The 26063-nt window shown below is 44.0% G+C and overlaps 1 protein-coding gene across 3 annotated transcripts in view; it reads right to left on the bottom strand.

Annotated features, from left to right (window-relative positions):
* Positions 1-438: 438 nt before the first annotated feature.
* Positions 439-26063, bottom strand: part of Dzank1 (double zinc ribbon and ankyrin repeat domains 1) — a 45544-nt gene continuing 19919 nt past the window's right edge. Inside the window, exons 11-21 of one of the 3 annotated variants that reach the window (XM_051183246.1) lie at positions 15684-15809; positions 14448-14609; positions 12982-13189; positions 10484-10587; positions 9909-9983; positions 9201-9297; positions 8666-8766; positions 4898-4978; positions 4308-4435; positions 1417-1491; positions 439-1026 (exon numbers count right to left, since the gene is read on the bottom strand). In XM_051183246.1, the coding sequence (XP_051039203.1) occupies positions 861-1026; positions 1417-1491; positions 4308-4435; positions 4898-4978; positions 8666-8766; positions 9201-9297; positions 9909-9983; positions 10484-10587; positions 12982-13189; positions 14448-14609; positions 15684-15809 (1323 nt within the window). In that variant the 3' untranslated portion in view covers positions 439-860. The remainder of the gene's footprint in view (positions 1027-1416; positions 1492-4307; positions 4436-4897; positions 4979-8665; positions 8767-9200; positions 9298-9908; positions 9984-10483; positions 10588-12981; positions 13190-14447; positions 14610-15683; positions 15810-26063) is intronic. The other 2 variants (XM_051183247.1, XM_051183248.1) reach the window with 2 other exon arrangements.

Genomic DNA, 26063 nt, shown 5'->3' with positions numbered 1-26063 from the left:
TCCCAGAACTCAGGAGGTGGAGGCAGTAGGGTCAGAAGTTCAAGGTCACATTCAGCTACATAGCGAGTTCAAGGACAGGACACATGAGGCCCCATCCCGGAAAAACAACAATAAAGAAGAAAAAAAAAATAAAACCAAACTTCAAAATTATCAATACAACATTAAAAAGTGTCTGCACATGGTGGCACATGCCTTTAATCCCAGTATTTGGGAGACAGAGATAGATAGATCTCTGTGAGTTCAAGGCCAGCCTGGCCTACGTAGCAAATTCTAGGCCAGCCATGGCTATATTATAGTGAGACCCAGCCTCAAAAACAAAACAAAAAACAAACAAAAAAAACCACCACCAACAAAACAAAAAAATAAAACATTAAAAAGCATATGTTAAATTTACTGTACTCCAAGGTATACATGGTATTGAGTGGTTACACTAGTTTAAAAAAAAAAAAAAAAGAGCTGGGTCTACTGATTCCAGCCTGTACTCTCAGCTACTTGGGAGGCTGAGGCAGGAAGATCTCAAGTTGTTCAAGGTCTTTCCTTGCTTCAGAGTGAGTTCAAGGACAGACTGAGCAACTTTAGGAGTTCAAAATAAAGAAGGCTAGGGTATAGCATGATGGTATACAACACTTGCCTAGCCTCTGCAAGACCCTAGGTTCAATCCCTCCTACCACTCACAAGTGCATGTAGTGTGTATGCGCACGTGTGCGCGCGCACACACACATACACACACACACATACACACACACACACACCCCTTATGAGTTTCTTTCAATCCTAATTCTTACACTTAAATACACATTCCAAAAGTAAGAGCAGCTATAGCTGGGTAGTCTCTTTGCAGCCTAGTGACTACCTCAGATCTAATTGTCACCTAGGATTGGGTTCCCAGATGGGGAAAGTTGGTCCTCCAGACTTTGGCTGAATTTAGTGGCAAGAAGCGAAGTGGTGAGGTCATCCCCAATCTCAAGAGCGACATCATATGCTGTCTGGCCTCTTGTGTTCTTCTTTTGGGTGTTTGCATTGCATCTGCAAAGGAAGTGGAGAAACAGTCACTTAAGGTTATCCAGACATATGACCCTCTCAGATCTTGACTATTCCTTGCCACAGAGGCCAGTGTAGGTACATCCTGGTTGTACCTCCCCAAATGTGTCCCAAAGAGGCCACTATGGCTTCAGCTCTCTCTGAAGAGTGACTCTACCTTAAGAGACTGTGTGATTTCAAATAATTGCCTGTCCTAGTCATTGGTTCCAACTGCATCAAAGCCCTATAATCATGTTCCATGAGGGTAACACTCATTGTGTAGTAGTGGCCTTCACTGACAGGGATAGCAGTTGAGAAGGTAGGGCCTGTCTAACACCACTGGATGTCAGTAGAGACGTTGCTGATATCCTCAGTGGTGTAAGCCTTTGAACATACCCCAGTAAAGTGGTGATGCTCTCCCTTCCTTCCAGGCCAAGTAGAGTTGCTTCATGAAGAGCTGTATTTCTGAACCTATTTGTGGGAAAAAATTTCTGGGTAAATCTTTAGTGTTATCAGGAAAATGGAAAGGGACTAAATTCAGGTCCTCAGGTTTGGTGACAGGTGTGTTACCTGCTGAATCATCTTGATGTCCCTAATTCTGGTTTGCTAAGGAACAACTTGCCAAGCCTCTCTGTGCAGGAAAACTAGGTCTCTGAATGGTTGCTGTCTAAGAGTGGAAGGATGGAGGGAACGTGACATGGTTCCCTGGACACACTGAGCCCAGATGCAGGGCAGAGGCCATGCAGAATGGTTTAAACTTTCTAGATGGATATATTTGAGCTAGATTTAGTAGCATTTGACTCTCTGGAGTCAAGTCTACTTTCCTTTCCTGGCAACTACTTCAGAGGAAGAAGAAATCTGTATTTTACTTGGGAAGGTGGCCTCTAGCCTGGCTTTCTTCCCCCAAAGTCTTCCACCTATGTAAGTTAAACTCTGCTCTGGGCACCTTTGCGAATGCAGTGGGAGTGGTACTGTGAAACCACTCAGATGGACAGGCATAACCACAGTGCTGGAGTTCGGCAGACCTGCAGTGCACCATCGCCCCAGCCAGTTGGGTGGCCATAACTGAGCACAGGACTCGGTATATCTGCAGTGAAATCCTATGTGCATCTATGTCATAGCTGCCTGCTATATAAGGGAACCAAGGAAGACCACATTAAAATGGCAACTTGTTTTATGTCCAGAGTAGTTTCAGACTCTTAAATGGACTATTCATGAATCCAGGACTCATTTTACTAAGGAATCATTCAAAAAGTGACTTGCATATCAACCACAAGGCATCATGCTTACATGCTTTGAAAAGCTGGTCTGAACTATGAAAATATAAAATATAAAGCAAATAGCATCACTGGGTGCAGTGGTGCACACCTGGGATCCCACTACTCAGAGTGCAGAGGCAGGAGGATCTTTGTGAATTCAAGGTCAGCCAGGGCTATACAGTGAGACCTTATTTTAAAAAAATAAAAACACATTTTTAAAAAATACCATCATTTCATCATCAAGAAAATGATGCAAAAGGGTGGGCAAATGAAGGGGGTGGTAGCATAAACCTTAACAAAACTCAAGAAGGTCAACAATGTTTTATAATTATATATAAAATATTCTGCTATAAAATAAAACTGAAAGGGATGTAGTGTCTTATAGGAAATATTATAAAAATGCACTCAGAAAACAGGCTCTTGTTACTATAGGCCTGTCTAGACTCAAACTTATGATCATCCTGCCATAGCCTCCTAAGTGCTGAGACTGTAGGCGTGTACCAAAAGACTGGGTGGCAAATTCCACACGTACCTATGGTTAATTTGAAAGCACAAGAAAACCAAAGTGATAAGTAGTCATAAAGAATATATTTTAAATAAAAACACAAGAAAAATTGAAACAGATAATAGAAGCAAAGCTATGGGATTTTTGCTCCTTCCTACATGGTGGCTGGAAGTACCCAACAACACATGTCACCAAGCCAGGTCTTGAACTTGTCTGTGTAAGAATCCAGGAAGCAAGAGGCCTAGATACCTGCAGCATCTTTGGACACTTCTGTTTTGACATCATATCCAGGAGATGAGCATTGCCATAAATGACACATACTCCAGGAACTTCTGAACCCAGTTTCCAAAGTAATTTGGAAGCAAACAACAGTATTGCAGATAGAATTAGGCTATGAGTCAAGAGGGCATTGAGGTTGGACAATAAGTAACTTTACATAGGACCTGTCCATCCTTAGATGGGCCAAGAGATTCTGTGGTGAACTCACACGCCACCTTCTCATGGATTGTGTTAGCACCTGCAGGCAGCTATGTAATGATTTCTTTCTGCAATAACATCATATTTGTATTTTTGTAGGAATACACTGAGGCCTCTCTTTATTTGGTATAGGTCTTAACAGTCTGATTGTGACAAAAACTTTGCTCAATATCTCAAGAGTTAAAGATTCAATAGACTCAGAAAAGTACAAGTTCATGTTGGATGTGGTAGCATACACCTATAATCCCAGCACTCAGGAAGCAGGTGCAGAAGGACTGCAAATTCAAGGCCAGATGATCTATGTTAGCAAGTTTTAGGTTGGCCATGCCTAAATAAAAATGTATACAAAAAAGTACAAATTGATACATTAGCAAATGCACTATCATTTATAAAGCCCATTAATAGTGTTGGCACATGCCTATAATCCCAGATCTTGGGAGGCAGGTGGATCTCTCAGTTCAAGGCCAGCCTGATCTATAGAGTTTCAGGACAGCCAGGGCACATATAAATATATATTTATTTATTCCATTAAGGTAGGCAACCCAATAGAATATATTAACATTTTGTTTTACTTGGTGTTGTGATTTAAATAAGAAATGCCCCTTGAGTCATTGTTCTAGAAGGTTGTAGGACTTTTAGGAGGTGGAGATTCTCTAGTGGAAGGTGACTGGGGGGTGGGCTTGGGTATTTTATAGCCCTGCCCACTTCTTGTTCCTGAGTGTGGATACAATGTGAGCTGCCAACCTCCTGCTCCTGACCCTGCCTGCTGCCGTTGGACTATATCCTTCCAGAACTGTAAGCCCAGTTAGACCCTTTCTCCCTCAAGTTGCTTTTGTTGGGGCTTTTTCTCACAGGAATAATAGAGTAACTAAAGCACCCAGATTTGGAAGACACCCCATTGAGCCTCTTACTTAAGGCTGAAATAGAGTAACAGTTCTACTGGGTCCCAAGTGAACAGGGCACTTGCATGGGCTGGTTCTACTGTGACAGAATCCTCTAACTAGTCACAACAGGGTGCCCTCCTGCCCTTTCAATGTTTCACTTACGGTCCCCACTGCTGGTCGATGTCTGCTCCTCTCTGAGCAAGAACTGGAATGGCTTCATGGTGTTTATTCACAACAGCCACGGTAACAGCAGGTCGACCTTGACTATCACAACAGTTAGGGTCTGCTCCCTGTGGGTCATGGAAACGGACAAACTTGCCACAAAACCCTGAACTCAACACTGCCCAACTGCCATCCCACCATGAATGACAAATGTCCTAAAAAAGGGATGATGGCATTAATCAAAGGAAAGGAGAATGAGGAATCCCATGAACACATATAATGGACACAGCTGCCAAGCCCCCAGATGTTTAAGACTTTCCCCCACATCTGGAGGAACAAGCACCCAAGCACCTTGCCTTGTTAGGAAAGCAGGCTGGAGTAAATATGGCCACATCTGTCCAGCTCATGGACATTCCTTGGGTTCACATGTGTTTGTTTATGTGAGTCTTTGCACAGAAACTGGCAGAGTAACACTGAGTATAAAGCTCTTGTCCAGTCATTTACCCCCATTGCATGCAGTGCTCAGTTAACAGGCAGCAGGCACAAACCATGCTGATCCCTGCAGAGAGGCCTGTTCTGAGGGCACTCACTTCATCTAGCAGCTGTTCCAGCACAGACAGTCTTCCTTTCCCCGTGGGGCCAACTTCCTCCAGCAGGAGTCTGTTTTCGGGCTGTGGGGTGACAGAATGTGGTCATCTTCATCATCTCTATGTGTCTGTGTTGCAGAGTCCCAGCCCCACTCTCAATGCACAACCCCTCCCCCTCCCCCAGTTTGGTAGTGTCACAGTCTCTGTTAAACAACATGGATGGGTGAGTGTGAGTTAAAGGGGTTTGTGTGTGTGTGTGTGTGTGTGTGTGTGTGTGTGTGTGTGTGTATGTATGTAACTGTAATGTGTAATCTGTGCTCAGCTCACAAGCCTTGTTGTAGGTAAGGACACTGCCTTGACATTGTTTTATACAATCAAGGACAAGGAGGCACATGAGAGAGAGACCTCACAAAACCTCAGAAAGTTCGCTAGCTTTGTAATGAATATTTCCAGGAAGAACAGCTCGGGTGAAACCCGGAATCCACGCTATAGGCTTCCTAACGTGCTGGTGGCCGGCCCAGAATGACAGATCGCACACTCGCCTGAGGAGAGGACCCAACAGGGCCCATCTCTTGCTTAGGAAAAAATAGTTTCATTGGTCCAGAGACATCTGAAGATTTCTTTTATGTTTTCCAAGTGCTATGAAATTTACCTTTATCTGACTTTAATATCACTTTATATATAAAAAGGATTCCAAAGAGAAGGCTGAGGGAACTGTGTTAGTGCGCTTCGGCCATGACTTCCCAGGCATGCCTTGGGTGTTCAAGGGGTCCTGCCTGCCCTTCCTGGGCTGCTAAGCCTTTCAGAAGAGAAGGGGTTCAGGCTATGTCACCTCTCATTTGCCACCCCACATCTCTGGTGAGACACTATATCCCAATTAGAAGAACCCCAGCATGGTCTTAGGTATGGAACCTAGTCACAGTGAATTCTGTTCCGTCTGGGGAAGTGTATTAGACTATCGGCCTCCTGAGCTCTGGGATCACAGCTGGGTGTGCTCCATGGTGAATGAACGCTGGAGCTGGCTAGCGCAAATGAGAAGGTGTGGGCACACAGCAGTGGGGGATCTGGGCCACACAGACTAACCAACTCCACACCTGCTCGCCCTCACTAATTCAAACTGAGGCAAGGTGGACAGCGCAAGGAGCCAAAGACAATCACTAGGTCTTCTCCCCCCAAATTTACTAGCCCACGTGAGGCCTGTGACGCAGGAGTGGCACGTAAATGCAGGAAGTAGTCCCTGCCTTCAGAGCACTTGCGAGGCAAGCAAGAAGACTAGAGCATGCCCACCATGGAAGCCCAGGGGGCTGGCAGAACCCAGGGAGGAAGGGAGCACCACGCATGCCTATCTCCATGTCTGGCTTGCAGTCCCCCACAGTTGTTCTCTGCGTTGCATCCAAAGAGGGCCGGAGCCAGGCACACTTAGGAAGGCAGCAGGGCACCCTCTGTCCCTTTCTCCGAAGCTCCCTTTGGGATTATTCAGGGTATGTATTTTAAAAGACACAACCTTAAAGCTGCAGCAAATCCTGCAGTGATACCCACTGTTAGTGAGCTAATGATTTGGAGGGGTTTCTAAGAAGACTAAAGTGGATGAAAGCAAAAGGCAACAAACCAACACAAAAAACCACCTGAGACCCAGAGATCTGAGTGTTTCCTCTCCAGCTGAACACTCCGGTTCTAAACGTCAGTCAGTAAGGAGGGCAGATGTTGGATTCAGGCTGCAGGCAAGGGTGCAGCACGAAGGGCTTCCTGTGACTGGCTGCCACAGCTGCACCCTCCCCTTCGTTCCCACGGGAGGGCAGGAAAACCATGCTTTCTGATTAAACCCCTGCAACCATTTTCTAAAAGTCACATGCTTTACCCAGCAAAGGCTTCCAATGAGTGAAGGGAAGAGCACAGTCACAAGGGAGGATATGAGGAGAAGGGAACAAGAACAACTTCATGCAGAACTAAAATATACGTGAGCACATTGTACCATTAACGCCCTTGCCCAGAGGAAAGACCTACACGGGCAGCCCAGGAGACCGAGTGGCTCTCCTGCCTCCTGCCTGGTAACTCTGGGGAATCCCATCATGTTTTGAATGAGAACAGCCCCCATAGGCTTCTCATTTGTTTAAATGCTTGGTAACTATTTGGGAAGGAGTAGGTGTGGCCTTGTTGGAGTAGGTGTGTCACTGGGGGTGGGTTTCAAAAGCCCATGCCAAGCCCAGTGTCTTTCTCTCTGTGTCTGCAGATCAGATATGAACTCTCAGTTATTTCTCCAGCATCATGCCTGCCTGCCATCATGCTCCCTGACATGATGACCATGGACTAACCATCCAAAACAATAAGCGAGCCTCCAATTAAATTCTTTCTTTTATACGCTGCCTTGGCCACGGTGTATCTTCATAGCATCATGATAGTAACAAAGAAATCTATCCATAACCACCAGTCCACACAGGGGCTTCAACTCACAAACCTATCTGTGCTTGGCCCTCACAATGGACACCGATGCCAGGCACCGGTGCTGATCCAACCAGCTTTCCATTTGTTAAGTGATTAGACAATCAATGAAGTATCATCATGTATTCAGCCAAACCAAATATAAGACAGTAAGATGGTCACTCAGAACTGACCCCTGAGGAAACAGAGATGATCCAGGAAACTGATGAGACTTTAAAAATAGTTCTAGTTAACTTGGACTCCCGGAGTTGCCTGTTGATACAGCTGGGACTAGAAGACCCGTGACCAGTGCCTGCATCTGTATCCCCTTACCTGAACCCCTCAGGATGAGCTTCCAGGATGTGCCTACTCTGGAGCAGCTGGCCATTCAAGGGCTGCTGACAGATAGAGATTTGGCCAAGTTTATTCTGGATGACCTGCCCATCTTGCTCTTCCCACCACTATTTGAGCAGGCCTTCATTAATCGACAAAGATAGTGAAGGCCATGGTAGTATCTTGGCCCTTCCCCTGCCTGCCTCTTGGGTCCCTGATAAAATATGTCCAAGTGGATAACTTCCAGGCTGTGCTGGATGGAATGAATTGTTAATCAGCCCAGGTGGTGTAGACTACAAGTGCTCAATCTACACCAGATTGAGAGTAGCTTCTGGGAAAGATGTGTTGGAACACAGAATGGTTTCTCTCCACAGAAGAAGGGACCATTCGAGAAATATCCCACATCAGAGGGAAAGAAGCAGCCATTGAAAGTGCTAGCTGAACATATACTCTCATGTACCTCACTCTTAAAGACTACAACAGTTACTTCATGCAATGGCTCAAGCTGAGAAAAGATACTGTGCTGAGATTTTTTTTTTTAACTTGGGTCCTACAAAGAAATCAAAGTGTGGAAACAGAGCCGTTGGATTTCTTAGGACCTCTCTGGATCTTAAGTTACATAGAGATGGTTGGAAGCCATGCGGCATGGGTGCTGGGCCTTGTGTCCTCAGTAAGACCAGTCTGCTCTTAACCCCCTTCCGTTGGCTTCCCTCCAGCACCAAACTAATTCATGACAGTGTCTCCTTATATGATATGGGATGACTTGGAACTCTGTAGAAACTTCTGGCCTTGGACACACAGATTGGGCAGTTTTTGCCTATAGAACATTGAAATTAAAGGAGTGTTCCATCATGAAAAAAAAATAGTTCTAGTTCACAATTTTGAGAAATCTGCCACAAAATGAGCAGCACTGATGTTTAAAAGAAGGAGAAAATGAGAGAGCATTCCATTACAAAATGTTTAAACACACAGCGATGTGACGGACTGCAAACAAGTTAAAAAGACCAAGAAGTGACCTACTGTGGGCAGCTCTGGGTTCCTGTGGAAACTTTTGGGCTTGAGATTCTTCATCTTCTTGACACCATCAGGGGTGTCTGAGGTGCTCTGGCTATAGGCACTCACTGAAATGACAAAGAGTTAGAGACCAAATGAGCCTGCCTCGCTTCTACATGTAAGGAGGCACTTGTCATGCCCCTCAATAGCCACAAGGATAAAATAGAATTTCTAGAAACTTTTTATTAAACCTGCCACATGAGACCCTTGACCACAGAAACTGGAAAAATTAGTTGGGGAGGGAAAAGGGACTTTAACTTTTAGGTTAAAAAGCACATGTACACACCCTACCCCTGCCACCAGCCATAGTAAACAAACTTCCCCACCCTGTAAAGAATTTCCAAAGTCAACCCCCAACTCCAGAGAAGCCAGAGAAACAAACTGCCTGGAACATGTTAGGATTGTGACTTAGCTTCAAATTTTATGCAAGTCTCATCAACCCTTGCCCAATCTGTGTGTTCTTGGTTAGGTACTGAAAACTCACCAGAGGGACATAACTCACCCAAGCTGGACCTGCTGTCATACAGCCCATTCCCACCTTCGGTGACACTGCTCAGAAAGTGGTCACTGAGATTCATCGACTTGTTGATGTACAGGTTCTAGCCAATGAAAACATTGCACATATCATTAATGATGGGACTGCAATATGTCAACAGAGAAGATCTACTGCTAGCCTGCTCTTCAGGAAGGATACTCAGTGCAACCTGAGGCTGGGAACCCTGCTCATGCTGGGCAAGCATTCTGCCTATATCCCCAGGGCACTTTCCACTTTTAAGACTGTCTCATGAAGTTTTTCCAGATGGCCCTGAACTCACTCTGGTCTTTACACTGAGATCCTCATGCCTCAGCCTTCCAAGTGGTTTCTTTTGTATAAAACGAGTAAGTCAAGGTGTAAATCATTTTTTGTCAGTCTTTTTTCCAAGTTTGTCGTATTCTGGACATATAGTCATTTCAGTGACATGTAAAGGACCTGGAGGACCACCAGAGCAAGGGCAATGGCAACTCCTGTTCCTACCACATCCTCTGGTCTGGATAGAGGGCCTCTCTGATGGTTAGTACAGTTATTAAATAATCCCATGGAATTCTTTGTCTAGGTCATGTTTCTTACTATTTGGAACTTTCCCTTTTTATTCATTATATGAAAGCATTTCTGTAAACTGCAAGCCATCAGTGAAATCAAACTGTGAATAACTTCTAAAGGGCTACGTACCTTGTTTGAGACTTGAATATAGTTCAGCCTGATGCTAACTTCGTAGCCATCTTCATGGACGGTAGCAGAGATAAGCTTTTAAAGAAATTTAAAAAAAATTCTCAATTGTGGTGTGGGACTCAATCCTTAGGAATTCTGAGATGTTAAACTCTATATTTAATATGTTTATCACAAGGAAGATTAGAATAGGGAAACAAACAAACAAGAAAACACTAGATGAGATAAATAGAAAACAAAGAACAAAACAACAGACTCAAAACTATCTGACCTATATTCTTAATTATAAACAAGCTAAATACTTGAGTCAAGGCAGAGACTCTCAGACTAAATAGGAACAAGATCCAAATTGATATTTTCTTAAGAGATGGAAGGAAAAGGAAGCACACATGCACACATACACACACATGCATACACTCAACACTTTCTCTCTTCCTCTTCCTCTCTCTCTCTCTCTCTCTCTCTCTCTCTCTCTCTCACACACACACACACACACACACACACACAATTAATAAGCACAGTCTTAAGGAAGCCTGAACCCAGGGATGCTCAGTGGTAGCTTCATTTTTCTTACCCACCTTTCCCATCCTGGGTTCTGCAATCAAGGCCCGGAAATCAGGGTTGTTCTGAGCGTAGGACCTGAGGTGAGCAGAAATGTGATCCAACTGTTTTCTCCAGTAGCCTAAAAAGGGAGAGAAACCCAAACATATGGCTAATTCTTCCACATTTAAGAAAGAAAGAATCGAGCGTGGAACATACATTCTCAGACAGGTTATTTTCCTTGGCCACTGGTGTTGGTTTTTTTACAGAACCTCAAGTGCCACAACCAACCCAGCTATCATAACGATTATCACAGGTCATCGCATTTATATATATATGTATGTATGTATGTATGTATGTATGTATGTATATATATATATTGATTGATGCATGTGAAGCCGTTTGTTCTTATATTGTTCTATCTCATATATAAATTATACTGTCTTAAATGTAAGGGCTTGACCATTGTATTCATCCCAGTCAACATAAACATTTCCACTACTCCAGAAAGTTCCCTGTGCCCCTTTCTAGTCTCCATAGGGATTTCGTGAGCCCAGGTGTTTGGTTTCTCTTATGTGGGAGAAAGAGGTAGTGGCTCCCACCTTTCTGCCCAGGTTGGAGAAGCAGACTGGGGAGGGATCTCAGCTAGGATGGCAGAGACCTTCTTTTCTCATTGCCATGTGGGTTCACTTCAAGGACTGAGTAGTTGGTACATGGACCCCTGTTCTCCTCTAGCGGGTCTCTTTTGTTCAGGAATACAACAGTGGATTTCCTTACTTGGTGCTGACTTTCTATAGAGCACACTGACCTTTGACCGTCTTAAGGCTTAAGGTCAGAACTGTCAGGGCATCTCATTTATCATGTTCCACTGGCCAGCAAGTGACCATCCAAATTCCAAGAGACAGAAAACAGGAGGGATAGTAGGAATTATTCTGGAAATGGCTGTAGACAATCTCCTTAGGACTAATGTTATACTCAAGTCAAACTGTGGCTGAGTTCTAACTCCTAGCAGAGAAACTTGGCAAGCAAGTAGAGCTGGGAGACCTCTATCATGGCAGCCTGAGGATCTTGGTGCTCCCTTTCCCCAGAGAAACAAGGTTTAAAAAGCAATGAGAGGCTGGAGAGGTTGCTCAGTGGTTAGAGCACTTGCTCTTGCAGAGAACCTGGTTTGACATCCAGGACCCACATGGTGGCTCACAATCATCTCTAACTCCAGTTCCAGGGGATTTGATGCCTTCTTCTGACCTCTATGACCAGCACCAAGCACACATGTAATGCAGATACATATATGAAGGCAAACATTTGTACACACAAAATAAGTAAACCTGGCCCTCACTTTCCTTTTATTCTTATGTTTTAGTTGAACTTTCCTCTTTTCCCATTTCATAACTTTTTTGTTAGAACTGTTTTTTTAGTTTTTAAAATTTATTCTTCTCTCATATATTACATCCTGATCACAGTTTCTGCTCCCTCCTTCCCTCCCAGTCCTCCCCCCATGCTTCTCCCCTATACACCTCCCTTCCCCCATCCATTCCTCCTCTGCTTCCCTTCAAAAAGGCCTCCCTGGGACATCAACCAAAGGCGGCATATCAAGTTGCGGTAAGACTAGGCACCTCCCCTCATATTAAGGCTGGATGAGGTAACCCGGTAGGAGGAAAGGGTCCCAAAAGCAGGTAGCAGAGTCTGAGACAGCCCCCAGAACTGGAAATTTTAAATAACTGATTACTTCAACTCTGGTCTTGTTTCCCCTCCAGGCTTATTATTGCTATTTGCACATTTATCTGTCTAGCAGCTAGTTTGATCTTTCTGGTGAACTTTATTTAGTTCATCCTTCTGTGCAAAGCCTCTGAGCATTGTGTTTGTTGCAGAGAGAACACCCTCCAAGCTCAGCTTTCGTATTTAGCAGGTACAAGTTATTCTGGTCAGTTTTTGTTGACTTGGCACAAGTTAGCATTATGTGAGAACAAGGAACCTCAATTTGGAAAATGCCTGTCACAAGGGCCAGAAAATGTCAAGAAATGGCGAGTCCATAGACAGGCAGGTCGGTGGGTGACAGGCACTGGAACTTGGGAGACAGTGTATACAGGAGAAGGGATGTGGGAGGTGACCATTTGAGAAGCACAAGGTTGCTACTGGAATGATGACTGTGTTCACTCCTGGAGAGAGTGATGGTGGCTGTGTAACACCATTAATGAATGTCATTCAGTTGTACACTTACACATAGTTAAAATAGTGAGTTTTATATGAGTTTCATACACTAAGAAGCCATAATGACAGGTGGTCATGATGGTACAGAGTAAGCCTGTGTACACAGCAGAATGAACCCGCAGGCACCATGAGACTGATGGACCAGACAGCAGGCCAGGAGTTAGAAGTACTGGAGGAGTAACAGTTAAGGAAAAGCTACTGTTCATAAAAAAAAAAAAAAATGACGTGAACAAAGAAAAAGGAACATATTTGTAGTCCATGAAAATGAATCTAAAAGGGAGGTTCTTCAGAGAGAGGGTTTCCTCCTACAGGAGCAAGGGCCCCTTACCTCTTCCTGGGCTGACAGCTGTGAGGACTGGCCTGTGGTCACTCATCTTCTCCTGCCTCTGCCTGTGACAAGCTGCCTCCAGTTCCTTCTTTGCCAGGAGCTTGCCAGATGGGTAGAAGAGGCCAGAGGTCTGTGTGCCCATGTCCTTCTTAGACCCCATAGCAGAAGTGGGCAAAGGGACACTTAGAGACTGCCAGGCAGATCGGGGCTATGAGCAAGGGAGATTGGAGTATAATTTAATTAATCCCATCTCCAGTTATCAAAGGCAATTTAAATAATAATAATAATAATAATACCCTAAACTTTCTTTGAACTAAAGGCTTTTGTGTGTGGGGGGGGTGGTATTCTGGCCATCATTTCTTCTGTCTTTCCCAGCAACTCTTACCTTGATCCATGAAGGGATCCCCCCTCCCCTTGGTCATTTATTGTCCCAGGTTCAGCCAGTTAATGATGCTTCTACCCTGCCTGGGCCTGGAAGACCTTCTCAGTTCTATGTAATGGAGCACAGTCTTCCCTGAACAACTATATTCAACTGCTAAGAATGACTATTCCTTTGAGGGGTCTAAGAAAACCATCATGGAAGTCTGTGTGGACTGAACAGTGCCACTGCATTTAAAGGACACCATTCATAAGGCAGACCATGTATATTTGTATATTTATTAGGACAAATTTCCTGGCAGAGAGAAGAAAGTGCATACACTATAGACATTGTTTAACAGACAGCAGGCGGCCCGAGAAAAGAACACCTTTTCACTTAAACAAAGGTGTCAACGAGCCTGGCGACCCCACAAGTCTGCCTCTGAGTTAAAGTGCCATGTGCCCTTCCCAAGCGTATGCACTAAGGACCAAGTGTGTACACAAGTCTCTAATGACTTTCCATCTTCAATTTCCATCAATAAAGTGATGAGGTGACATCAGAAGTTCTTTGTGCATCTCAGAGATCAGAGTCTGAAGGCTAACAGGAAAACGTTCACCCCTGTGTGTGCTGCAGAAATGACCATCGGCCAGAGATTATTGACGGGAAGAAATCTTGCACACCTGATGTAACAGGGCAGGGAGGAAGGCTCTTGAACTGCTACTTGGAAAATGCAAGAAGAGTTGGAATGCAGAGAAAATTACTTCTGTCTGGGGCACTATGTCCACTGCCTCATAGATGCTATTTGGTACAAGTCTCCAACAGAACAATGTGATTTTAGTTTCTTGATTTTTTTTTTCTTGAGACAAGGTTTTACTTTCCACCCTAGGCTAGATTTGAAGTTGCATATATACATAATTTTTGAAGGAATCATCCAAGAGTTTGAATCCTAAATTGAATTTATTCACATATCTAGTTCACAGTCCATGTGCATGGTCTACGTACTTTGGTTCTGTTCCCTGGACTGATTCACAGGGCAGGGTACACAGAGTCAGTTACACCCAGCAGCAGTTCTTACCACCATGGTAAGAACTTACCATGCAGGCCTTACCTCAGCAAATGGACGAGGTGCCCCAGCAACTAGGGCCAAGCTGTTCATGCGGAATCGTGTTATGGACTTCACATAGATTCCACAAGTGCCGCAGAATCGGGCAGACAGATGGTTGCTGGCCCCACATTTTGGGCAGACAGAGTGGCTACCAGAAATGCCGAGCTAGAGAACAGAAATATTTTTTTGATTTTAGAGTTTTGACTTGCCCACATTTAAACTAGCCTCACATCATACTGTCTCTAATCATCAAAATAACACATGTTCCTGCCCTCAGCCCTAACAGTTCTACCTCTAAACTTTCTCCTACACATGGACAAGCCCTTCAAAAAAATGTATCCCAGGCTATCTTTTGTAGTGTTATAGGTGTTTAAAAATTATATTTTAGTTTGTGTGTGCACGTGTGTATACTATGGTGCCTGTGGGGAGGTCAGAGAACAACTTTGGAGAGCTGGTTGTTTCCACAAAAGGATCCTGAGAATTGAATTCAGGTCTTCAGCTTTGGTGGAGGGTGCTCCTACCCCCTAAGCCATCTTTCCAGCCCAGTTAGTGGCAGTCTAGAGGAAATAAGTGTCCAGCAATGGGAGATATTGCCTAAATAAACCGTGGTACGTGCAAACAGAGTCTATATTACAGACAACGGCATGTGAAGCTAAGGTATATTGCCAGGTGGAAAGAATGGGTCATAAGTGCCAGTGCCCTGGGAACTGAGAGACACCTGGTATCTCGAAGCAGGCGGGCTTCTGAGGAGAGGCAAACATGAAGGAGACAGCCATTAACTCTTCTGTTACTCGCATGCAATAGCAGGTAAACATGAATGATTTGAATATTTTGATTAAAAAATAGGCAAACTCCATTCACGGAAGAAATTCCCAGCGGTCAGTAAAGGAGTGGAAAGGGTTAACCTCACGAATCAAATGTCAGTGAGAAAGGCTTCTCCTTTCCAGTCTATGAAACTATTTCTACCTCCAAATTCTTGGCAGAGAAACCATAGGAAGGATCTCCCGCAAGGCCATGGGGAGACCTTAGCTCTCCAGGGTGCCAGCAAAGAGTCAGTCTTTGTTGTTGTTGCTTTTAAGACAGGTTTCTCTGTGTAGCTCTGGCTGTCCTGGAGCTTGCAGTGTAGACCACGCTGGCCTCCAACCCCCAGAGACTTGCCTGTTTCTGTCTCCTGAGTGCTGGGATTAAAGGTGTGTGCCACCACTGCCTGGTGGCAAGGCTCAGTCTTTAGGTGCCTACCGTGGCTCCACACCAGTCACAGAAGGATGCCTCCCAGAGGTTGTGGCAGCCACATCTGGAGCAGGAAATGGTCTCCCCGTTCCGAGAGGGTGGATGAGGGACTTCATTTCCATTGCAAGGCCACTGCTGAACAAAGCAGCATTGACAGGCAGGTCAGAACTATGTTCTCCAGTTCCCACTCCATCCAAATAAGTTAATAAAGTCCAAAACAACGGAAAATAACCCCCCCACCCCGTATGCACTGTTTTTTTGTTTTGTTTTGGCAAAAGGGGTATATTATTGTTTGTTTGTTTTTTGAGACAGAGTCTCTGTACATAGTCTTAACTGTCCTGGAACTCACTATGTAGACCAGGCTGGCCTTGAATTCACAGAGATTCTCTTGTTTCTGCCTCCAGAGTGCTGGGATTACAGATGTGTGCCACTATGCCTGACCCATACACACCAATTTTTAAGTTCATATTCCATCCTGAAAATCATAGGAAGTCATTGAAAATGGAGCCTCCTACATCGCCATACCCCTTTATATTGTTGGTATCACAGGCTGAGCAAGCCAACCGGTGGCAATAGAACATTACTGATAAACAAGGCTGAGGCCCAGGGGGCCATGACTTGGACTTATCTTCTCCTGTCTGCCCTAGGGAAATGTTGATTTATTCTCCAGTCTGGGCATGGAAATGATAAGGTAAGGAAAGGGCCGCTTTATTCTACACTGTAAGACCACATCCGGGGGCTGGGAAGATGGCTCAGTGGTTAAGAGAACTTGTCTCTGGGCTCTGTTCCTAGCACCCATATGGTAGGTAGTTCACAACCGTCTATAACTCTAGTTCCAGGGGATCTGACACCCTCTTCTGACCTCTGAGGGCAGGAGACACAAGAGGAGCACAGAAACACATGCAGACAAAACACCCATGTACATAAAATAAATCATAAAATTAAAGATGTAAGAGCACATTTGTACTTCATACTTCAGGACAGAACCCACAGACCCACAATGGACGTAGTCCAGCGTGAACACCTGCCAGCTGCTAACGGCTTGTTTTAAGCTAGCCTTTAACACAGGGGTCTCTAGATGGCTCTTTGGGAGGAGTGTAGACTTCATCACTGGGAGCATGTGAACCTTTACAACGATGAGAGGCAACTACAGAGAGCAACAGGTAGAGAAGTACCAACACCAGGAGGCGAGCACCAACCCCTCTCAGATGAGGCTGCCTCTGACGAGAGAGGCAACCTTTGCAGTGATTCCCTGCCCTTCTTCAGATTCGCTGGATGCCATCTGGGGATGGGATGGGGAAGGCAGACTGGGGGATGGTCCCTGGCTTCCCAGATTGCCAGATCTCTAAATAAATTACAGTTCCATGAGTCAGTTCCTGTCTCTGGACCCGGTCTCCGGTGTTCTATTTACAAAAGGAAATCTTTTATTGTGGAGAGGGAGATGGTTGTTTCTTGAGGATCCCTGCCACTGTTAGGCAGACCTGGGTTAGCATCTTGGCTCCTGCTGCTTTTGCACTGGTGTGGAATGTGACGGCTTCTCACTTTCCAAGTGGGAACGGCAGTAAAAGTGGCAGTTCTGTGACTGTCTGTGCAGGGACTGTGAGACAGGTGTCATCACAGGTCGACTGATTTTACAGCCCGTTGTCCAGGCTTTCACACAGAACCTTGGCAGTGTCCTCACAGGTCTGTAGTAGGCTTGGGTAAGTACGAAGGAATGCTCAGCACAAGGTCAGGTCCTCTTCCTCACGCTCCTCTCTCTCTCTCTCTCTCTGGGCTTTCTATTAGGTGCTGACGCATGCACACACAAAAAAAGGACTATAATTCTACATTTCATTCCACTTGCATAATAGCAGTGACCCTGGCACCTGGGAGTCAAATAGTTATTGGATCAACGAGTGCGAGTAACTGATCCAATTAATAATTAAATATATGCACTGCCACATATTCCATATGTAATATTAAATATCTGGACAACAGGAAGATATCTTTCTAAGGACAATTTTTTTTTCTCAATGATGGCCAATTTAGTTAACTGTATTTGCCTGACTGAATCCTGTTTAACTCAAGGGTACTCTGTTATCCTAAAGCAGAACATTCTTTTTAGAGAGATGCCACACCAGTCCCCAACATAGGGAACCAAAGAAGGAATCTTTCCATGTTTATTAACCTAGTTTCTGTGCAACCAGAGGCAGGTTCTTCAGGGTAAGACAAAAGACACATTCTTTGGAAACTTTTGCTTCAGATCTTACATTTCAATTATCCTAATATTATGTATATATTTTTAAATATTTACTTTGGCTTTTGCATGCCTTGTGCCAGAGAAGGGAGAAGAGGGCATTGGATTCACAGAAGGTTGTGAGCCACCATGTGGCCTATGCTGTCTGCAGAAGCTATAAATGCTTTAATTGCTGAGCAACTAAAATAAAAATTGGACAGAGAGGACTCTAAAATGGCTGAAAGACACTTAAGAAGGTGCTCAAAATCCTTAGCATTCAGGGAAATGCACATCAAAACAACTCTGAGATACCATCTTACTCCTGTCAGAATGGCTAAAATCAAAAACACCAAAGATAGTTTATGCTGGAGAGGATGTGGAGAAAGGGGAACACTCCTCTGCTGCTGATGGGAGTGCAAGCTTGTACAGCCAGTTTGGAAATCAGTATGGTCGTTCCCAGGAAAATGAGATTCAGTCTACCACAAGATCCAGCAATCCCCCTCTTAGGCATATACCCAAAAGATGCACATTCATGCAACAAGGACATCTGTTCAACTATGTTCATAGCACCATTATTTGTAATAGCCAGAACCTGGAAGAAACCTAGATGCCCCTCAACTGAAGAATGGATGGAGAAAATGTGGTACATTTACACAATGGAGTACTACTCAGCAGAAAACAAAACAAAACAAACAAAAACAATGGAATCTTGAAATTTGCAGCCAAATGGATAGAACTAGAAGAAACCATCCCGAGTGAGGTAACCCAGTCACAAAAAGAGGAACATGGTATGTACTCACTCATATATAGATTTTACACATAGAGCAAGGATCATAAGCCTACAATTCACACCACCAGAAAAGCTAGGAAACAAGGAGAACCCTAAGAGAGACATACATTGCCCCCTGGAGAAGGGGGAAGGGTCAAGATCTCCAGAGCAAATTAGGAGCATGGAGGGAGGGGAGAGGAAGTTAGGAGGAAAAGAAGGGGAGAAGAGGAGGGGAGATGAGGACCCGAGGGAGCAGGAAGATTGAGTCAGGGCAAGAATAGAGGAGAAATAGAATAGAAAGAAAAAAGATACCATAATAGAGGGAGCCATTATAGGTTTAAAGAGAAATCTGGCACTAGGGAAATGTTCAGAGACCTACAAGGATGATCCAACTAACAATCTAAGCAACAGTGGAGAGGCTATCTTAAATGTCCTTCCCTGACTATGAGATTGATGACTACTTTATATGCCATCCTAGAGCCTTCATCTAGTAGCTGATGGAAGCAGAAGCAGACTCCCACAGCTAAACACTGAGCTGAACTCCTGGAACCAGACTGCTGGCTGGGAAACCAGCAAAGGACTGACCCAGACTCCCTGAACATGGGTCTCAGGAGACCTGGGCAGTCTATGAGGCCTCTGGCAGTGGAACCAGGATGTATCCCTAGTGCACAAACAGCCTTTGGGAGCCCATTCCCCATGGAGGGATACTCCCTTAGCCTAGAAACACAGGGGGAGGGCCTAGGCCCTACTCCAAATGACTTGACAGATTTTGATGTTCCCTCATGGAAGGCCTCACCCTCCTTGGAGAGTGGATGGGGATAGGATGGGGGGCTCAGTGGGAGGCATGGGAGGGAGAGGAAACTGGGATTGATATGTATAATAAGAAAAAAATTAAATAAAAAAATTTTAAAAATTGGACAGAGATTTTTGCCAACTTAGGTTTCTAAACATGAAGCTTTCATATCTTTCATTGAGGATTAAAGTCCAAGTGCACTTTTAAATATAAAGTTGCTTTAAAGAAAGAAAAATTATCTTATCCCATGCTGTTAAAGAAAGATGAGACATGAAGTTAGCACAATGAACATGCATTGCTACTTTCTGACACTTTATAAACCCTATCATTCTAATACCTACATACTGATGCACCATTCCGATTCAAATGCATTCAATTTGGGGGCCTGAAGAGATGGCACAGTAGTTAAGAGGACTTATTGCTCTTACAGTAAGTAGGCCAGGGTTTAATCCTCAGCACCCTCATGGTGGCTTACAGTCATCTCTAACTCCAGTTTCAGCGGATCCAATGACCTCTTCTGACATCCATGGTTATCAGATATATACTTGGTACACATACATGCACACTAGCAAAAACACTCATATGTGTAAAGAAAAATAAATAAATAAATTTTCAATTTTGGTATTGTTCCTAAGCACTTTTGTTGACAGATGAAAACCAGAAATGGAAGAGTCATATCATTGGCAGTTACCATCCATTTAAAAATCTCTAACTTTTTATATAAGAAGTCCACAAGACCGAAGGAAAGGATAATAGGAGTGGTAAAGGATGGACTGAAAATTCTTTAAAATTATTACTATTATTACTATTATTATTTTGTTATTATTATTTTGAGGCAGGGTTTCTCTGTGTAATAGCCCTGGTTGTCCTGAAACTCACGTTGTAGACTATGGTGGTTTTGAACTCACACAGATCTGTCTGCCTTGGCCTCCAGCTGCCGGGATTAAAGGTGTGCACCGTCACACTCAGAATTAAATTATTTTTAAGACAGGGTCTTGCTCTTATAGTCTAGTACAGCCTCAAACTCCAACCCTCCTGCTTCAGATTTCCAAGTATTGGTGTTATGGTAGTGAGCCACTACACTCAGGGTTTCATGTATCCCAAGCTGTCTTCAAACCGAGAATGACCTTGAACTTCAGACACCTCTGTTGTGGGATATTTATACAATGAGTGAAGATGTATTGCTGTGACTGGTTTAATAAAGAGCTGAATGGACAGTAGCTAGGCAAGAGATAACAGGTGGGACTTACAGGGAGAAAGAAGAACTGGAGAAGTCTCAGGCTTGAGAGACCCCAGCAAGACAGTGAGGAAGTCAGACACAAAGGAGAGGTAAAAGCCACGTGATAGAATGTAGATTAATAAAAACATATTAATTTAATTTATTTATTAAATTATTTTATTAAATTATTAAAATATTTTATTAAATAATTTATTAAATTAATTTAAGTTATAAGAGCTAGTTGGGAATAAGCCTAAGCTAAGGTCAAATTTTTACAGTTAATAGTAAGTCTCCGTGTCATTATTGGGGAGCTGGCAGTCCCACAAGAAAGACCAACTACAGCCTTCTGCCTCCACCTCCTAATGATGAGGTTATGGGTGTGTGCCACCACACTCGGTTTACAAAGTGCTGAGAATCAAACTCAGAGCTCCAGTAATTCGAGGCAAGCATGTTGCCAAATGAGCTATCTCTAGTCAAAGCTTAAATCTTTTGGTGAAAACTTTACTTGAGTCTATGGGAACAGTCACTCCAAGAATGATTTCCATGAGTGCCACCATTTTCTACTGTTATGTCTTCTCAACCTCACCATCATTCTCTCAGATGCTTTGGAAAATGACAGTACAATTCATGATGGGAGAATGCTATGAAATCTGAACCCACACTACTAGATAAACAGCCACAAATGTAAGAGTCCCCCAATTTACAACAGATTTGATTTGGGAATGTGTGTATATTCTGGTTAATTTTGCCAGTCTTATTGGCCTATTCCCACACTTGGTTCTGCAAATACATCTTATGTAATAGGGATATATATATTTACAACACAGATTTTCTTTTTGGTGGCAATGCACAGCTATAAAATCTGCTCCTAATGCATGAAGGCTCTAGAGAGTGGACAAGCACACCCAGGGGGAGGTGAGTTGTGCAGATTTAGTTCCAGTCTTAGCCGTTAGCCTGGGGCTAAAGGCATACAACACACAGCACATACCAGCAAGAGGCAGTGTTTTCTGGTCACGGGAGGCAGAGATCAAAGCTGAATGTGAGCACTGTTTCTGCCCTGACTTTTTTCACGCTTGTTTAAAGCATTCTCACAGGGTTTGCACATACAGGTGCAGGGTATATGTATAACAGGAAAGATGAGGCAAGGGGGTTCTGACCGGCCTGATGGCATACTTTCACAACCACAAAATACATGAAGCAAACACTGTATCTGAATCATATCTCGTGGGGTTTCCCCACATGGGAACATTTAATAAATGTTAAACTGACAAGAATAGTTTATATAGTGGTCTGAAGAGACAGCTCTGCAGTTAAAAAGCACCGGATGCTTCTCCACGGAACCTGGGTCCAATTCCCAACACCCACATGGCAGCTAGCAACTGCCCTCTTCTGGCCTCTGCAGGCACTGCATGCATGTATTATACTTTCAGGCAAAGACTCAAACATATAAACAATAAAATCTTAAAAAGAGAGAGAATAATTTCTATACGTTTTGTGCACTGTATGATGTATTGTGGAATGGTCAAATCTTTACCACTGGTCATATGCATTACCTCATGTACTTACCCTTTTTTGATGATAAGTACACAGCATTTAGTCTTTTGGAAAGATTAGAAGATACAGTGGGTAATTATGTACAGTAACACAGGTAAGAAGAATTAATTGGTCATCATGATGAACAATAGAGCTCTTGAATGTATTGTCAAAAGTAATGTATCGTTCACCAACTTCTCCTCAAACCACCACCTAACAGTCTCTGGTCCCATGGGTTTCTGTGGTTTTCTGATGTTATTACACTCTGCACATATGAGAGATCATTCAATGTCTGACTCTGTGCCTGTACTATTTCATACTCAAAATAATGCCTCCATGCTACAGGTGAAAGGGCTTTCTCCTTTTTAAAGGCTGAATGGTATTCTACTCAGAATGCATACCGTATTTTCTTTATCTTGTTCACCTGTTGATAATCTCCACTTGTGAACTGCAGCTATCTTTTTGACATACTGATATTTTCTTTGGATATATATCCAGTAGTGAGACTTCTGGATTATATGATATTTTTAATTTTTAGAGGTACCTCCAGATTATGTTCTATAATGTTTAGATTAATTTACATTTCCATCAATAGTGTGGAAGGGTTTTTCTTTTTCTACAACCTCACCAGCATCTGTTATTTTTGTCTTTTTGATGGCAGCCATTGTAATTGGAGTGAGGCAATACCGCTTGTAGATTTTTAAAGTTAATTTATGCATGTATATTGTGTGCACACGTGCATTCACACATGTATATGCACACATGCTTACTATGGAGATCAGAGGAAAACTTAGGGAGTTGGTCTTGTCCTTCCACCATGAGTTTAGGGATCAAACTTGGATTGTCAGGCTTGCACAGCAGGTGATTCTACCTGTGGTGGCACCTCCCTGGCCTCTGCCTCAATGACCTCCCACTCACTGGCCTCCCCCTCCCTGGCCTCCCCCTCAATGGCCTCCCTCTTCCTGGCCTCCTCCTCCCTGGCCTCTGCCTCACTGGCCTCTGCCTCACTGGCCTCCTCCTCCCTGGCCTCTTCCTCCCTGGCCTCCCCCTCAATGGCCTCCCTCTTCCTGGCCTCCTCCTCACTGGCCTCCCCCTCCCTGGCCTCCTCCTTACTGGCCTCCTCCTCCTGGCCTCCCCCTCCCTGGCCTCCCTCTTCCTGGCCTCCACCTCACTGGCCTCCCCCTCCCTGGCCTCCTCTTCCCTGGCCTCCCCCTCACTGGCGTCCCCCTTCCTGGCCTCCTCCTCAGTGGCCTCCCCCTTACTGGTCTCCGCCTCCCTGGCCTCCCCCTCCCTGGCCTCCCCCTTCCTGGCCTCCTCTTCACTGGCCTCCCCCTTACTGGCCTCCTCCTCACTGGCCTCCCCCTCCCTGGCCTCTGCCTCCCTGGCCTCCCCCTCCCTGGCCTCCTCCTCAGTGGCCTCCCTCTTCCTGGCCTCCTCCTCCCTGGCCTCCTCCTCAGTGGCCTCCCCTTACTGGCCTCCCCCTCACTGGTGTCCCCCTTCCTGGCCTCCTCCTCAGTGGCTTCCCCCTTACTGGTCTCCGCCTCCCTGGCCTCCCCCTCCCTGGCCTCCCCCTTCCTGGCCTCCTCTTCACTGGCCTCCACCTTCCTGGCCTCCCCATCCCTGGCCTCTTCCTCCCTGGCCTCCACCTTCCTGGCCTCCGCCTCACTGGCCTCCATCTGATGGTTAGTGGTCCCGAACATTTTTCAAGTGTCTGCAGACTCCTTGCAATACTTGTGAGAGTATCTATCTGAGTCCTTTGCTCATTTTTGAGCACTTTTTGTTGTGGAATTGTTTTAGTCTATCATCCTTGGGGTGACAGATCATTGGGAGATACAGCTTGAGTGTCTTCTTCTATCTGCCTGGGTCTTCATCCTGCTGGTTTGTTTGCTGTGCAGAAGCATCTTCCTTTTGTATAGCCCTGCTTTCTATTTTCACTGTTGTTGTTATATTTTAGGGTCACAGCCAAAAATTCATCACCAGACAATTTTCTAGAGGTTTTCCTTTGTTTCTTCTAGTAGCTTTGTAATTTCAAGTCTTATGTTTCAAATCTTAAGTTTGTTTTTAATTGGTTGTTGTATAAACACACAAAAAAGGGTTCCTTTCCATTGTTCTGAAGGCTCAGATCTAGTTTTCTTAGCACAATTTATTAAAGAAACTGTCCTTTCCCCATTTTGTGTTCTTAGAATCCTTGTTCAAAATCACCTGGTCGGGGACTGGGGAGCTGTCTCAGTGGTTAAGAGGGTCGCTCTTCCAGAGGACCTCGGTTCAATTCCTAGCACACACGTGGCAGCTCACGATAACCTGTAACTCTAATCTAAGGGTGTTAAATATCATCTTCTGGACTTTGAGGGCAAGAGGCACATAAGTGGTGCACAGACACATGATGACAAAATACCCATACACATAAAATAAATGAACAAAAGAAAATAAATATTTTAAAAAATCAATTGGTGGTAAATATGTGGGTTTATTCCTGGACTAACAATTCTGTGGTTATTCTGTTCCATTGGCCGATGTATGTATCTTATGTACCATACTGTTTGATTACTAAGGCTTTGCAGTATAGCAGGAAGTGTGACTGCTCCAGCTTTGTTCTTTTTTGCTTTAGGTTTGACCAGGCTGGAGAGATGGCTCAGTGGTTAAGAGCACTGGCTGTCCTTCCAGAGGTCCGCAGTTCGATTCCCAGCAGACACATGGTGGCTCACAGACATTTACAGTGGGATCTGGGGCCCTTTTCTGGCATGCAGGTTTACATGCAGACAGAGCATTCATATACATTGCATAAGTAACTAAATTTTTTATAAAAGATTTCTCTGACCATTCCAAATCTAAAGTTCCACATGAACTTTAGGATTCTGTTCTTTATTTTGTGAAAAATAGTCATTGAAATTTTGAAAAGATGTCCTCAACCTGTAGACTGCTTTGGAAACTGCAGACACTTTATCTACATGCTAATTCTTCTGATGCTTGAACATGGGATAACCTTCCATTTATTCCTGCCTTCAAGTTCATTTCTTCCTTTTTTTTCTCTTTTGTTTTTTGAGGCAGAATCTTGCCGTGCAGTCAAGGCTGGCCTGGAAGTCATGATTCTCCTGCCTCAACCTTGGTGCTGGGATTACAGAACTTTTACCATGGCCAGCTTTTCTTCAATTTCTTTTATTAATGCTTTAAACTTTTCAATATTTATATTTATCTAGTTGTTTACTGCTTCTTCAAAAATTTTTAGAAAAAAACAGAAAAACAAAAACATACAAACAACAAACAAAAGCCAGTAAAGGTATCTGTAGCATTCCCCTTAGTGGTCTTAGTGGTATTTACAGAATGCTGCACCTAACAATGGCAGAAAACTCACACTTCTAGGGTATACCTAGAATGCTTCCAAACTAGAGCATAGGATGGGCCACAGAATAAATCTTATTCGAGTAACATGTACTCTAACAATAAGAGTTAACTATTGGTGGCTGCTGGTGGCCCACATCTTTAGTCCCAGCACTGGGGAAGCAGAGGCAGGCTAATCTCTGAGTCTACAGAATGAGTTCCAGGATTTCCAGGGCTACACAGAGAAACCCTGTCTTGAAAATAAAAGGGTTAACTTTTGAGTCACCACTACTAATAATATTTGGAAATTAAGCAAACAATTGATAAGTAAGTCTTAGGTCAAAAGAGAAATCTCAGTGAAAATCAACAGTTTTAATGACACTATCGTGAAAATTATATATATATATATTTGCAGAATGCTGCTAAAGAAGATCTTCAGAAATTTACATTTTGTGGTAGAAAGAGGGAAAACATAAAGTCGGCAGCATGAGTTTTTATTTTAGGGAATTAGAAAGGGGCTGGAGAGCTGGCTCAGCAGGAAA

The sequence above is a fragment of the Phodopus roborovskii genome, unplaced genomic scaffold (assembly GCF_943737965.1).
Source record: "Phodopus roborovskii unplaced genomic scaffold, PHOROB, whole genome shotgun sequence".
Classification (NCBI taxonomy): domain Eukaryota; kingdom Metazoa; phylum Chordata; class Mammalia; order Rodentia; family Cricetidae; genus Phodopus; species Phodopus roborovskii.
Note: the sequence above shows the minus strand (reverse complement) of the source record. Positions and strands in the feature narration are given on the sequence as shown.